This window comes from Salarias fasciatus, chromosome 5, assembly GCF_902148845.1.
Source record: "Salarias fasciatus chromosome 5, fSalaFa1.1, whole genome shotgun sequence".
Taxonomy (NCBI): Eukaryota; Metazoa; Chordata; class Actinopteri; order Blenniiformes; family Blenniidae; genus Salarias; species Salarias fasciatus.
The window spans coordinates 26,103,046-26,118,777 of NC_043749.1; the positions used below are offsets into that span (position 1 = coordinate 26,103,046).

The 15,732-nt window shown below is 43.8% G+C and overlaps 1 protein-coding gene across 2 annotated transcripts in view; it reads right to left on the reverse strand.

Annotated features, from left to right (window-relative positions):
* The window catches only part of pparg (peroxisome proliferator-activated receptor gamma), a 32,413-nt gene extending 30,728 nt beyond the window's left edge, over positions 1–1,685 (reverse strand). For both annotated transcript variants that reach the window (XM_030091776.1, XM_030091775.1), the window contains exon 1: positions 1,619–1,685. In XM_030091776.1, coding sequence (XP_029947636.1) covers positions 1,619–1,670 — 52 coding nt within the window. In that variant the 5' untranslated portion in view covers positions 1,671–1,685. The remainder of the gene's footprint in view (positions 1–1,618) is intronic.
* Between the last annotated feature and the right edge of the window lie 14,047 nt (positions 1,686–15,732).

Below are 15,732 nucleotides of genomic sequence, written 5' to 3' on the forward strand. Positions count from 1 at the left end.
AATTACGCCCAATTTAAAAAACACACATCGGTGACCGTAAGGGTTAAACTGCATTGTCTGATAAAACCGAATCAAAGGCTTTTTCAAAACACTTGCAACATTATAAAAAGAAAAATTGCTGCAAATGCTGGAAGCGGTTAAAAGAGCGTGGGCTGAACATCATGTTTGATCTGCAGACCATCACACAGCCCCGGCATTATTTTTAGCTCTCACATATCTTTTATGACACATATTCAAATTGACGCAGCTTTTAGACAAAAATGGGGTAAAGTGCTGAAAAGGCCAAACTTGGTTCAAACTCTCTGGAGCTCTGCGTGAAGCGAAGCTTTAAACGATCGAACGTGGGAATGACTCTGAGACGGTGTGTGATGGAGAACAGAAACACAGCATGGATGTTGAACCACTCCTTCCATTTATGACAACAGAACAAAGTCCAGTCTCACACACACACACACACACACACACACACACACACACACACACACACACACACACACACACATCACGCACACAACACGCACTCAACACGCACACACACCTCTCTTCAGGAATTATATAATGAAAGGCAAAAAAAAAAAAAAAATCAAAAAGGAGTCACGTTGTCAGACTGATTAAATTTCAGTGATTTCTTTCACTGTAATGCAGAATTTGCACATGTTGTTAATTCACGACGAAACAGGGCAGGTTCGACACTAAAATGTTGAAAAAGTGAAAACTGAGTTGACAAAACCAAAAAGAAAAGGTTGCAAAACAACTTGTTGCCACATTAAGGTGACAGCTGAGGAATCGACATGATTAAAATGTGCTATGATGAAATTGTTCTGCTGAAGAATGAAATGACCTTTTAGAACTTCTCTTATTTTCCAACCACAGATTCATCATATGTTCTCAAATTTAAAACAGGCACGTCACACTAGTGCTGAGATTTTAACCTTTAATGAACTTAAAACTCATGGGATCTACAGGATATATCAGGTGAAAGAGAGAGTGAGTGGACTGAAGTACAAGTGAAACGCTGGAAGCGCCCTTTCAAAAGAAGACAAATGGTTAAAATAAAGTTGAGTAAACCTGACTGAACTGCCAGCGTCAACTTACACAGCTGAAAGAAAATCAAAAATCATAAAATGCTGAATTGTGAAACACAAAATATCATATTCAGATAACTCTGCCATTAATATGATAAATGCTTGCATGTTTTCACAGTGTTATCAGATCACTGCCATAAATACAGAATAAAAGGATGAAGACACATGCTGGTGGAAATGGTGACTTATTATCAGAGTTTTAGACAAACTATTGTTTTCTTTTCATCTCATCAATGCAAGGTAGCGTGAGGACACCCAGCAGTGCATGCAGGAAGCCTGAAGTTGGCATTTCTGCCAAGTTGTTGTCCCCAGACTTGTGTGCACGCCGCTGCTGAGTCACTGCTACTATTTCCCAGCCGATTTAAAAACATTTAATACCATGCAAGATCTCCAAATAGTGACATGACAGTGACGACTGGCAGAAAGACCGTGCACGAAATGGCACTTTGGTATAAATGAGAAATGAGTTCATTATAAATCACCCCTAACTGCAGCTACACAGAATTAAACCAATCTTTTTTTTTTGCACTCACCTGTGAAGCTGTGATCGCACTGATAGTAAAAGTCTCTGCCTGGTGTTTGCATGTCAGACTAACACACTATGGACCTCAGACATACTGAGGAGCAGAGCTGACTGTGTGCCAGTTGTCAATCCTCTGACCGCACCCCCCATCACTGCCATCACCACCCCTATATCTCACCCCGGGAGCCTGTCCAAAGCCAGAGTCCACATCAGCCACCAGCCTGTGGACGGGTCTGCTCCTTCCAGAGATCATCTGAGGATCGCTCTTTATTTATTTTTCAGAGGTGAAACAAATCAAGATCGGGCAGATTTTTCTGTTTGTTTGCTTTAATATATCGAGGCAAGCACGTGCGCTGAGTCAGATGACTGCTGTGTGCAGAGTGTGAATGGGTGAAGTGAATTCTCGCAGCGGTTTCTCAGTGTTTGAGCTCAGCAGCCGCAGCAGCCCCGGCGCGTCAAAGTGCGAACCAAGAGGAAGGTGACTGACCTGATCAGAGGCTTCACGGTCCTGCTTCTGCCTGCCTGGCTCTCTCTCTCTCTGTTTGGGGTTTGTTTTTGTTGTTTTCTGAGTGGGGGTGATGATGATGGTGGAGGGATGGTGCGTAAACTCGGGGGTTTTTTTTCTCGGAGATTGTCCTGCAGCGCGCGCGCGCACAGGAGCGCAGCGTCAAAGTGGTCAGGTCCGTCTGCTGGGGAGGTTTGTGCCGCCTCTCTCTCTCTCTCTCTCTCTCTCTCTCTCTCTCTCTCTCTCTCTCTCTCTCTCTCTCTCTCTCTCTCTCTCTCTCTCTCTCTCTCTCTGAGGACACAGGCAGTCAGAGGCATCAAGTTACGCGCATTACATTACAGCCTGTGTTTCTGGTTCACTTTCCCTCTTTGGCCAACTATTAGGAAGCCAGGGAAAGTTAAAAGTACACGTTTTTTGTGTTTCTATTACTTACTGAAATGTGTTCATAAAAGACTAAGTAACTGGAGGAAAGTAAATATTCACACGTGTCAGTATTAGTATAATTAACCCAGATATCTGTTAACCAATTATGACCTGGCTCAGTGAAGACACTTTGGTGGCACTTTGGCATAAAATTTGAAAAACAAACATTAGTTTTTATACACTTTTTATTATAAAAATACTAACAATGAAACTGTCCTACCAGGGTATCAAAGTTAACCAGTTACTTTACTTTGATAGACCAGATTGTTGCCGTCTTCCTTCAAAACCCAGAGGTGGTACAGTCACACAGAAGTTTGAAGTTAATAAGCTTTTTGGATTAGAAATATAATACCTGGACTTGAAGGATATGAAAAATGTAATCAATAATTGGAAATCGTAAAAAAAAAAAAAAAAAAAAAAAAGACAGGAAGCTGGCAAGCTTTGTTTCTGAAAAAAGTGTTTTTGGGATCAGGAGAGCAAGAGTGTCAGAAACATTTCAATTCAGGGGCCAAACACGACCCCATCTCATCTTGACCCGATGAGACATTCAGTGTAGGGCAGGCAAGCGGGGGCTCTGCTGCTCGAAGGTCACCACCTTCTGGCTGCAGGCCTCCAGAAACATTGTCTCTTTCAAAGCGCAGTATAGGACAGGGCCAAGGGCCTGTGCAGGTCCACAAGATGCCATCCTAAGCATCATTCACAACTTCAAGTAATTGTTACCATCAATGCCATCCTGTCTAAAGAATATATCTAAATTATACATAGTTAATTAAAAGTAAGAAACTGTTAATAATAATTTATAAAGAGAGAGTCTTGCTGTGTGATGGTGATTTAGTGGAGTGGTGATGGCAATACGTATCTCTACGCCAATGCAATGTCTTACTCAGTAAGCATACTTCATTAAAGAAGAAAAATATAATAATTATAAAGATAATTATAATATTAATAACAATAATGATAGTCATAGTATTAATAATATTAATATATATGTTCATGTATGTAAGTTGAATATATTTTTTACATATATGTCAATTGTGGAACATGGTGGTTGTACAAAAACGGAAGCATGTATTCAATAAATTTCATTCATTCATTCATTCGTTCACACCAGTAAGATAATGCACTCTTAGCCTTTGAATTTAAACTTTAAAGTTTTTCTTTGTTGTGGCTCCGAATATTCTTCTGAAAAAAAGTCTGCATTTCCACAAAATCAGACAATGAACACAGAAAAGCATTACAGTCTCAACATAAAGATACATTTAATCATGCTTTCTGGTGTGAAAATTAATAGAAATGTAAGAAAAAAAAAATCTTATAGCTGTTACATGATACATGTTTTTACAGACTCACCCCTCATGGCGTATATTTGAGGCTGATGCCGGTCTGGGTGTTGGCGTTCATGGCAGCGTCACTGATTTCTCTGCTCAGGTCTCAGCGTTGTGTTGTGTCCGCTCCTCTTAAGAAATCTATGAAAAAATGTCAGCAGGATCTTAAATCATACAATTTGGCAGTTCTTCAGCCTCTTGTTGGTTTTGGCCCTCGGGCCTTATGTTTGACACCCCAATGGATGGATAGATAGATAGATAGATAGATAGATAGATAGATAGATAGATAGATAGATAGATAGATCATCAAATGCTTCAGAATATCTCAAAATGCTGAAAACAGAAGTAGTTTTTCTTAACACCATAAATGTAACCCTCTGTGGGCTGAAATGTGGTCACTTACAGCTTTTTCTGGTTTGTTTCAAATCAACCTTCATGAGTTAATAATCACTTTTATAGAGAAAAACAGTTTATATTTCCTATTCAGAGTTTTTTTCATCTGTAAGTTGTTAAATATATGGTAATTGCTGTCAGTTTATTGATTTTCATGACGTTTCTATAAAAGTTACAGATGTTTTGTTTTAAGATTTGCTCCAAAAAGTCAGACACATAAAGAAGCTTTGAGCTTTTTTTAACAGCCAAGTATTTTAATATTGAAATTCCCCGTTTCATTTCTTCAAGAAGCAAACTCAAATGTCTATTCAGCAAATGACTGTATTTAGTTACTTCCACTTTTCTTCTGGTTACTTCGAATCCAACTATGATGAATCGGTGACGGAAACTATGGTGAAATAAGAAATGTTCAATACTTCATTTGCTAAATATGTGAAATTTTGGCCACTTTTATGGATTTTCTAAAAAAACAGATTTGTTAACAATTATATATGATGAATAATGGTGTTTATTGCTTGTTTGAAGGTTGAAAAGAGTAAAGCTGAAACAAGTCTTGAGGTGTCTTTCAGTAACTTTCCTAAGTTGACAGAGAATATTTCAATAAACAGCGAATATATGGTCAATCTGTCAGGATTTAACCCACCAGTGCTTGACATGTCAAAATAATGACTTCTAGGCCCTTCGTACTGAATCGTGTTCTAATTGTAAGATTTGATTTAAACTCACTGCGACACTGACACACACACAGAAGTTCAACATGCGCCATCCCAACCGGGAACACAGTTTGCACAACAACAAAAAAAAAAAAAAAAGTTGAGTCCATGAAGAAACAAATGTTCCTGTTTTTCTGTGAAAGTGTCAGTTGACCAGACGGTGACCTGTCTGTCTGAAACAGTCATTCCGCTCCGAAATGACACTGCAGGGTGGAGGCTGAGCACCAAGTGAAAGAAAATTATCACTTTTCACTTTTCATGACTCACAATCAAAACTTCTTGTTTTTACAGATAATCCTATGAAGAAGAATAATCCTGCATTTGATATGTGACTGAACATGCGGTTATTAAACTTCATTATACTATTGTTACTGGAGTGTAAAACATGCAGCTTCCAGGTCAAAACAGGACAGCTGTCTGGATAACTGGATTGTATTCAGTGTGATTGTTCATTAGAAGTAGCTGCTGTTGTCTCTTTTTCCCATCGGGGGTCGTGGTGTTTCAGTGAAAGGTCAGCAGACGGCAGCACGGCTCTCAGTGGGGAGATCTGTGACGTTATGTTCAGTAATGAGCGCTAAAGCCAAACCGTGTGGTAGAATTTGGTGAAATGACAGAAGAAACCCTGAGCTGGCCAAACAATCATCTTTTTGAAACATCAGTCTGAAGAGAAACACTTTCACAGGTTGGATTTCAGATGTGAATCAAAATTTAATGAAAGTTTATAATCGATAATAGAAAAAAATGCAATAAATATGAACAAACTTTTTGTGTTGCACAAAAATAAAAGCAACAAACAGTACTTTTGCGTATTTATTGATTTTTGTGTGGTTGGTTTTACGGTCTTGTGATGAAATTGAACTTTTTTCTGTAGCGTTTCTTTGGAAATTCACAGCAACTCGCTCAGTCATAGTTTCAGCAGCGGATTCACTTCCTGCTGGATCCTGGATCTGGTCCAGGTTCCCCCACACTGACAGACAAGGCTTCACTTGATTCAAAACAGGAGAGATAGAACCTCAAATACTGTCTATCCATCTTATTTAAGGAACTCATTTGAAGCATGATAGAAAAGAAAAGGCTGCTGGTGCGCCAGATTCCACTTTTGAAACAAGACTGTGACAATATGTGTTTTCACATGTTAAACAATGGCTATAGATTGGTTTATAGAAGGTTTTTTCCATTAATTTTTTAATATGTGTTGTGCATCTTTATACATCTCAAATCAGCATCTCTTGCATTGTTTGAAGCCTACTTTGAAGTTATTTTCTTCTTTTACATGTTGAGATAAAATGTAGTCTTGCCTCTTTTACATGATGAAACTGATTAAATGTCAGATATTAAAGTTAACCTAATTTATGCCTCACTCAAAGTTTCATTCCAGCTGTGTTTTATCCATTGTAGCTCTATAAATCGATTCAAAACAGCTGGAAAATGGTGCTTTTCTTACAGACCTGCGTGCAGACACAAAATGCAGATTCTTTCGGTGCACTTTCACATACTAAAAGTCCTCCCCATGCACAATTTCTTTGAGCTCAGCTTAAAAAAAAAAAACACCCCTGAGACTTTTGCTGTCGCAAACAAATGAAACAATAATTCCTGCTTGTTTATAGAGCGGAGTCCCAGCAGACCTGAGCTCTGATTTCTGAAAATGTCCGTCATCAACGTGCTTTGCGTGTCTTTAAGGGGCTTTCTGACACTGACGTGACACTAATTGTTATAGAGTGGAAAAGACATGTAACTCCAGGCCGAGGAGGAGCGCAAGCTGTGCAAGAACTGATGTGGAGTGGTGTAAGGAAAATAAAACACTTTAAATCAACACTGTGATCGGTTTGGCAGTCATTTCTCAGGAACACTGGATGATAAACAAATACAGTGTTTATCATCTCTCCTACATCCGTCTCTCCTCACTGTAGGTTTGGCTCCAGCAGGTTGGGATGAGCACCAAAACAAACAGGGTTCGGCGAGTGCGGGCCTGCTTTCGGTGCTTCAGCCGCCCACACGGACGTCCCAGAGTGATGGAGACGTTCCCACAGATAGATCTGCTGTGCTTCAGGATGGATCTGCAGCAGACGGTCATGGCAGCAGAGAACATCACAAACAGGCCATCCATCCATCCATCCATCCATTTTCTACCGCTTATCCGGGGCCGGGTCGCGGGGGCAGCAGTCTCAGCAGGGATGCCCAGACTTCCCTGTCCCCAGACACTTCCTCCAGCTCCTCTGGGAGGATCCCGAGGCGTTCCCAGGCCAGCCGAGAGACATAGTCTCTCCAGCGTGTCCTGGGTCTTCCCCGGGGTCTCCTCCCAGTGGGACATGCCCGGAACACCTCCCTAGGGAGGCGTCCAGGAGGCATCCTAAACAGATGTCCGAGCCACCTCAGCTGGTTCCTCTCGATGTGGAGGAGTAGCGGCTCTACTCCGAGCTCCTCCCTGGTGACTGAGCTCCTCACCCTATCTCTAAGGGAGCGCCCAGCCACCCTACGGAGGAAGCTCATTTCGGCCGCTTGTATCCGGGATCTTGTCCTTTCGGTCATGACCCAAAGCTCATGACCATAGGTGAGGGTGGGAACGTAGATTGACCGGTAAATCGAGAGCTTCGCCTTTCGGCTCAGCTCCTTCTTCACCACGACGGACCGATACAACGACCGCATCACTGCAGCCGCTGCACCGATCCGCCTGTCAATCTCACGCTCCATCCGTCCCCCACTCGTGAACAAGACCCCAAGATACTTGAACTCCTCCACTTGGGCTAGGGTCTCTCCACCAACCTGGAGGGGGCAAGCCACCTTCCTCCGGTCGAGGACCATGGCCTCGGATTTGGAGGTGCTAATCCTCATCCCTGCCGCTTCACACTCGGCTGCGAACCGCCCCAGTGCATGCTGTAGGTCCGGGTTCGATGAAGCCAACAGGACAACATCATCTGCAAAAAGCAGAGATGAAATCCTGTGGTTCCCGAACCGGAACCCCTCCGGCCCCTGGCTGCACCTAGAAATTCTGTCCATGAAGATTATGAACAGAACCGGTGACAAAGGGCAGCCCTGCCGGAGTCCAACATGCACCGGGAACAGGTCCGACTTACTGCCGGCAATGCGGGCCAGACTCCTACTCCGGTCATACAAAGACCGGACGGCCCTTAACAAGGGGCCCCGGACTCCGTATTCCCGGAGCACCCCCCACAAGACACCACGAGGGACACGGTCGAATGCCTTCTCCAAATCCACAAAACACATGTGGACTGGTTGGGCAAACTCCCACGAACCCTCGAGCACCCTATGGAGGGTATAGAGCTGGTCCACTGTTCCACGGCCAGGACGAAAACCGCATTGTTCCTCCTGGATCCGAGGTTCGACTATCGGTCGGATCCTCCTCTCCAGTACCCTGGAATAGACTTTCCCGGGGAGGCTGAGGAGTGTAATCCCCCTATAGTTGGAGCACACCCTCCGGTCCCCCTTTTTAAACAGGGGGACCACCACCCCGGTCTGCCAATCCAGAGGCACCGTCCCCGACAGCCACGCGATGTTGCAGAGACGTGTCAACCAAGACAGTCCCTGCACATCCAGAGACTTAAGGTACTCAGGCCGAATCTCGTCCACCCCCGGTGCCTTGCCACCGAGGAGCTTGCCAACCACCTCAGTGACTTCAGCTTGGGTGATGGACGAGTCCACCTCTGAGACCTCAGCCTCTGCTTCCTCCACGGAAGACGTGGCGACGGGATTGAGGAGGTCCTCGAAGTATTCCTTCCACCGTCCAACAATATCCCCAGTTGAGGTCAGCAGCTCCCCACCTCCACTGTAAACAGTGTTGGCGGAGACCTGCTTTCCCCTCCTGAGGCGCCGGACGGTTTGCCAGAATTTCTTCGAGGCCGACCGATAGTCCTCCTCCATGGCCTCCCCGAACTCCTCCCAGACCCGAGTTTTTGCCTCCACAACTGCTCGGGCTGCAGTTCGCTTGGCCTGCCGGTACCCGTCAGCTGCTTCGGGAGTCCCATGAGCCAGCAAGGCTCGATAGGACTCCTTCTTCAGCTTGACGGCAGCCCTTACTTCCGGTGTCCACCACCGGGTTCGGGGGTTGCCGCCACGACAGGCACCGGAGACCTTACGACCACAGCTCCGAGCAGCTGCTTCGACGATGGAGGTGGAGAACATGGTCCACTCGGACTCAATGTCCCCAGCCTCCCTCGGGACATGAGAGAAGCTCTCCCGGAGGTGGGAGTTGAAAGCCATGCTGACAGAGGGTTCCGCCAGACGTTCCCAGCAGACCCTCACAACACGTTTGGGTCTGCCAAGTCTGTCCGGTTTCCTCCTCCGCCAGCGAATCCAACTCACCACCAGGTGGTGATCGGTCGACAGCTCTGCCCCTCTCTTCACCCGAGTGTCCAAAACACGCGGCCGGAGGTCAGATGACACGACAACAAAGTCGATCATCGACCTCTGACCTAGGGTGTCCTGGTGCCAAGTGCACTTATGGACACCCCTGTGCTCGAACATGGTGTTCGTTATGGACAAACTGTGACTAGCACAGAAGTCCAATAACAGAACACCACTCGGGTTCAGATCGGGGAGGCCGTGCGATCCAATCACCCCCTTCCAGGTCTCACTGTCGCTGCCCACGTGGGCGTTGAAGTCCCCCAGTAGAACAATGGAGTCCCCAGTCGGAGCACTGTCCAGCACCCCTCCCAGGGACTCCAAGAAGGCCGGGTACTCTGCACTGCTGTTCGGCCCGTAAGCCGAGACAACAGTGAGGCACCTATCCCCGACCCGAAGGCGCAGGGATACAACCCTCTCGTTCACTGGGGTGAACTCCAACACATGGCGGCTGAGCTGTGGGGCTATAAGCAAACCCACACCAGCCCGCCGCCTCTCACCGCGGGCAACGCCAGAAAAGTGGAGAGTCCAGCCCTTCTCGAGAGGTTGGGTTCCAGAGCCCAGGCTATGTGTGGAGGTGAGCCCGACTATATCTAGCCGGTACCTCTCAACCTCCCTCACAAGCTCAGGCTCCTTCCCCGCCAACGAGGTGACATTCCATGTCCCTAGAGCCAGTCTCTGTGTCCGGGGATCGGGTCGCCGGGCACCCTGCCGTCGGCTGCCACCCAATCCACACTGCACCCGGCCCCTACGGTTCCCTCGGTGGGTGGTGAGCCCACCGGAGGTCAGGCCCACGTCGTCCCTTCGGGCTGAGCCCGGCCGGGCCCCGTGGGCAAAGACCCGGCCACCAGGCGCTCGCTTACGAGCCCCAACCCCAGGCCTGGCTCCAGGGTGGGGCCCCGGCTGCGCCATACCGGGCGACGTAACGACCTTTGTTCTTTTTCTTCTCATAGGGGGTTTTGAACTGCTCTCAGTCTGGCCCGTCACCCAGGACCTGTTTGCCATGGGAGACCCTACTAGGGGGCATAAAGCCCCCCGGCAACATAGCTCCTGGGATCATGCAGGCTCTCAAACTCCCCCACCACGTTAAGGTGGCAGTTCTAGGGGGACAGTCGAACTTTAAACGTCTTCAGTCTCTCCTTGTTCAAACAGTTAAGAGTAACTACTCCTTCCAGACCATATAGTTTGCAAATGGCACAGCTCATATTGTGGCGTTGCCTGTGTCAAAATATGGAACGCTTCCCTCCCTCCCTGGCGAATTCAGCCGTGACACATGTGTGACATTAAAAGAAGGGCATGAAAGACGAGCCGGATCAGAAAAAGCTGCCCGGCACGCCGAGACGACTGAGCTCTGCCAAGGCCGATAATCCACTCCTATATCACGTGAAGGCACGATATAGATGTTTCAAATTCAAAGACTGGTACTGGAATCTTACGCGGCCTATATGCAGAAGGCCAGAAAGGGGAGGATGGTTTTGAAAACTACAGAAAGAGGTGGTATGGGTGAAAAAGAGGGTGATGCAATGTAGATAAAATAAACTGCAAGGCTGAAATAAAAGCTCCCAGTGCAGCAGTTACTGTAAGTCTGTGAGCGCCAGTGTCAGCTAATGGTATCGACCCCTTGGTAAAAGCATATCTGGAATTCAATGAAAACGTGCAGAGTGAGTTTGGAGTTTAACCTGTGAGAGCTCTGTTTCACGTAGATTAAAAAAAAATGTATTTGACGTGTTTTGTTTGGTCTGTTAGTGAAGTAAGTCTAATCGCTGTATGTTATACCAGGAGATAAGAATGATGAAGAACAGGGCTGATATCCTGGCTTCACCCACCGCTCCTTGAAAATCGTATTATGTCTTTATATCTAACTGCCTGATAAGAAAAGTGTATATCTAGATTTACCCATCAGGTCGCTTGAAATTTGGACTTGACTTTTCCAGACGAAGGGACAAAGTTCAGGTGAAACAACTGCTACTTTGAGAGTGTGAACCACCTTCTCCATCAATACGGTTCATTGATCTCAGATGGTGTGGTGGTGGTTTTGTTTTGTTTTTTTTGTGTTGTTTTGTTTTGTTTTCTGGTTCATGTTTTTTCCCCCTCACAATCTAAATAATAAGATCTAATACTGTCTGTAGGCTCGTGTGTCGGTCTGTGACTTGTGCTTAGCGGACCTTCAGTATTCAGGAGGGTTCAACTACAATCAGATCAATCAGGTACAGTTTGATCATGTTGAATAATCTGGATTCATCACAAGAAACATTAAATCCAAAATCCATAACGAGAAAGACACAGAGAAAACATTTTCACATGCATACAGCACCATCTACTGGTGAAATAGAGACACTTCAACCTGTTCAGAAAAATTGAAATTAAACCCATTTCAATTAAACCCATTTCATCAGTCACAATAGCGACCGACGTAAAAAAAATCTTCTGTAAAAACAATACTGAGTGATTTTGTCATGCGTTTTCAGTAATTCCTACAACAATACAGTGTTTGGATGAAAAGTGTGCAGTGTCAAATATGTATAGTAAAGAGACACGTGACCTTTTACTGCCACAAAGCTTCAAAATAAAAGGTAAGTATATTAACGTTAGAATAATTCAACAATTTTCAGCACGCATGATCATGATTATATATACATTTGAAGATAACACAATTAGTTTGGTGTGTGTGTGTGTGTGTGTGTGTGTGTGTGTGTGTGTGTGTGCGCGCGCGCACAGAATCAGTAAATATGTTAATTGTCACAGTAGTGACTGGTGGGATAGAATGTTGTATATTTGTATATAGGTATATACATGTAAAAATATTAAGTTATATTGGATTGAATTTTCCACCCTTGTCTTTCTTTTCTTGATAAGTTGTGTAAGATCATCTCCACACCAGAGGGCCACTATGAGAAACTTGTAAGATGATCCAGACTCCAGTAGGAACTTCTAAAATAGGAGTGTCAGGCTCAGATCCTGGAGTTCTCCATGTTCTCCATGTTCTACCTGCTGAGAGCATGGAGGCTCCTCATCAGGCTTTCTTCTGTGTTGATGAACCTTGATGAGATTCAGATGTGTTGAAGCAGGGAGGCATGAAGGAATCTTCCTACTTCATAACCTTTAAACCTTTATTTACAACATAGCATGACAGTTTCAGTCAATGTGAATGCTTCAATAAATGATCTGTGAGTTTTTTTAATCGAACCAGTTTGAACAGATGTTAATTAAGTAATTCATTAATCAATTAAATAATTCAATTATAATTTATATTTGTGTTCAAGGTTTCCAACATGGAAACTGCAATTTCACCGACTGAGATAAAAATAGAGAGTATTTCACACTTATTTTACCAAGAAAGCACTTTTGACACATTAAAATGAATTAATCAATAACATATTAGCAGGTCAAGAAAGACAGTTTTTCACATATTTTTTCACAATTATTATTTTTTTTAATTATGATTGATTTAGCACAAGAGTTACCCTAGACACACTATTTGGATGTTCTCAGCTCTGGGGAAAAAATGGGCTTAAATGAGTTAATTGCTGTCTCTCTGAAGATGGTTACATCATAAAAAGAAAAAAAAGGGTTGATGATCATTTTAGGTCCAATGTTTAAACACCGAGGTGAGCAGGTCCAACAACAGTGACACATTATGCAGTAATATGTCTAATTTAATTTTTTTTTTGGTTTATCTTCCGCTTGCATCTGCTCCAGCATGGTGTGACTGTGGATAAATAGTCTTTATACTCTGAAGGTGGTCGTATTTGTTTTTAGATATTTAGATAGAAGCAAGAATAGATGAAGGACATATGAATGTATTTCTCTACAATGAAATTTGTTGGAGAGTGAAGCAAAACTGACCGAAAACCATGTTTGACATTACATCGTTTGTCTGTTAAATTATGTGCCAGTTCTAAATAGCAGAGAAAACTGTGAATGCGATAAGAAATAATTGGCTCAGAGTCCAAAATTGTCCAAAATTATTCATTTTTTAAACATAATTATTTTCACTTTAGTGATAAAGCCAGACAGAGCAGTTTTTACCTTTGGGCATCTTCACATGTCAGTTCTCAATAACTTTGGGCAAAATAAAAGCTGAATGAATAAAAAGTTTAAATGAAATTGAATTGCTTCCAGCAGATTCCACTTCACCACAGTCTCTGCGATTTGCAAGACAGTAATAGATGACAGAAATGTGAGAAGTTATCAAACTTTTCTGCTTCACACGTCAGGCCTGGCATGCATTAAAGTCTTCCTGAATGAGAATCACACTTACAGGCCAGAAAAGACGGCCTGTGTAGTTTTTACTGCCAGTGAAAAATCAGAAAAATCTCAGCAGCCACAGAGTTCATGTTTTCCTATCTGTTTTAAGTTTTTAGCTAATTTCAGGTATGATTGGTTCCAGTCTGGATCAAACAGAAATGAAGGATTGGTAACCCTGATTTGGTTAAAGTGGTACAAAACATTGATAGGAAATGAAATTTTGCACATCTTCTCTCCAGCTTTCCTCTGTCTCATTTCCTCTGTCTCTGTTCAGCTGGGAGACTTCACCTCCTCTGCAGCCCCCCTCTCTTGCGGTGTGCCTCAAGGCTCCATCTTAGGCCCCATTCTGTTCATCCTATATATATTGCCCTTAGGAGATATTATAAATAAATATAATATCTCCTTCCACTGCTACGCGGACGACGTTCAGTTGTACCTCCCCTTCAAGGCCGACGACCCTGCTGCTCTCCAGCCTCTGTTTGACTGCATGTCTGACATTAAGGCATGGATGACAGCAAATTTCCTCAACCTCAATGAGGATAAGACTGAGGTTATTGTATTTGGCAAAGCCGCCCCAGCATTTCTCTCCAACGCCCTGGGTACTCTTGCCTTGAAGTCCAAGCCAGCTGTCAGGAATCTTGGTGTGGTCTTCGACAGTTCCTTCAAGTTTGAGCAGCAGATCAGCGCAGTCATCAGAAGAAGTTTTCTCAACCTGAGGACTTTGGCCAAAATTAAAACTTACCTTCCCCTGGCGGGGCTAGAGCAGGCCATTCACGCCTTTGTCACCTCACACCTGGATTATTGCAATAGTCTTTACACCGGTATTGATAAAGCCCAACTCCACCGCCTGCAGCTTGTCCAGAACTCCGCCGCCCGACTCCTCACCTCCACCAAAAAACACGCTCACATCACTCCGGTTCTCGCTTCCCTTCACTGGCTCCCCATCCACTACCGTATTGATTTCAAAATTCTTTTAACAGTTTTTAAATCTCTTCATCTCCTCGCACCTCCCTACCTGACCGATCTTCTCCGCCCCCTCAACTCTTCCAGAGCGTTACGGTCGTCTGACCAACGCCTCCTCTTCATTCCCAGGACCAGGTTAAAAACCAGGGGGGACAGAGCCTTTTCTGTTACTGCCCCGAGGCTGTGGAACTCCCTTCCCCCCCACATCCGCGCGGCCGAGTCTGTGGGAATTTTTAAATCATTGCTGAAGACCCACCTCTTTGCCTTGGCCTTCAGCTAGGTCTTTCCTTGGTGCTCGAGTTTGAGATGTGTTTTAATTGTTTGTGCAGTTTTGTCTTTTCACCGTTTTTTGTTTGTTTCTATTCTCTGCACTTGTGTGAAGCACTTTGGCACGGCTATGCCGCTTGTAAATGTGCTATATAAATAAACTTTTACTTACTTACTATTACAGTTTTAACATAAACCAGCAAATACACTGAAAGTGGAGTCTTACAGAATATCAGAATATGTCCAAACATTCCGGCATTATCCACAGTGAATTTCCAGTATTTGGAAAAATCTTACACATTTTCACCATTTGTGGCTTCAAAATGTTATGTACTTCAACAAAAAGGTTTCATATTCCTGTTTTGACTTCATATATAAAATAGAGTAATAACAGTAGTAACATTAGTTCATATTATTACGCTTTTGTCTTTTGTGCGCCATTCGCCACACAAAACTGCTTAAAAACCCAAACATATACAATCTTCAAGTAGATTTACTTTCATGTTAGCAAGAAGAAATAAAACAACTAGGATGTTAGGGTTAGGGTTAGAGACAATGTAACACTGAAATGGAGGTAAAATTATCGAGGTGAAAATCCAAAGTGTGTTGAATCCAGCAGGAAAATTCATAAATGTTACTTTTTGAACACATCGGTTGTGATTTTCAAATGGAAATACTGTCAGTTTATATATGCTATTTGTGTACAGTGCTTATATTTACATGTAATATCACAACTTTTCACAATTTAGAAATGCGGCTACTGCATATAGTCACCTGCCTGATTAAGTATTGATCTTCTCATGTGTGATAAATACCATAATAGTACTGTGATCCGTATTTCAAAGTTCCTGTGTTGAGTGTAAAAAAAGTGCCCGTTTAATAAAAGTCACATCGGCCGGCATGAATCTCACTTAGTGATCAATCAGTG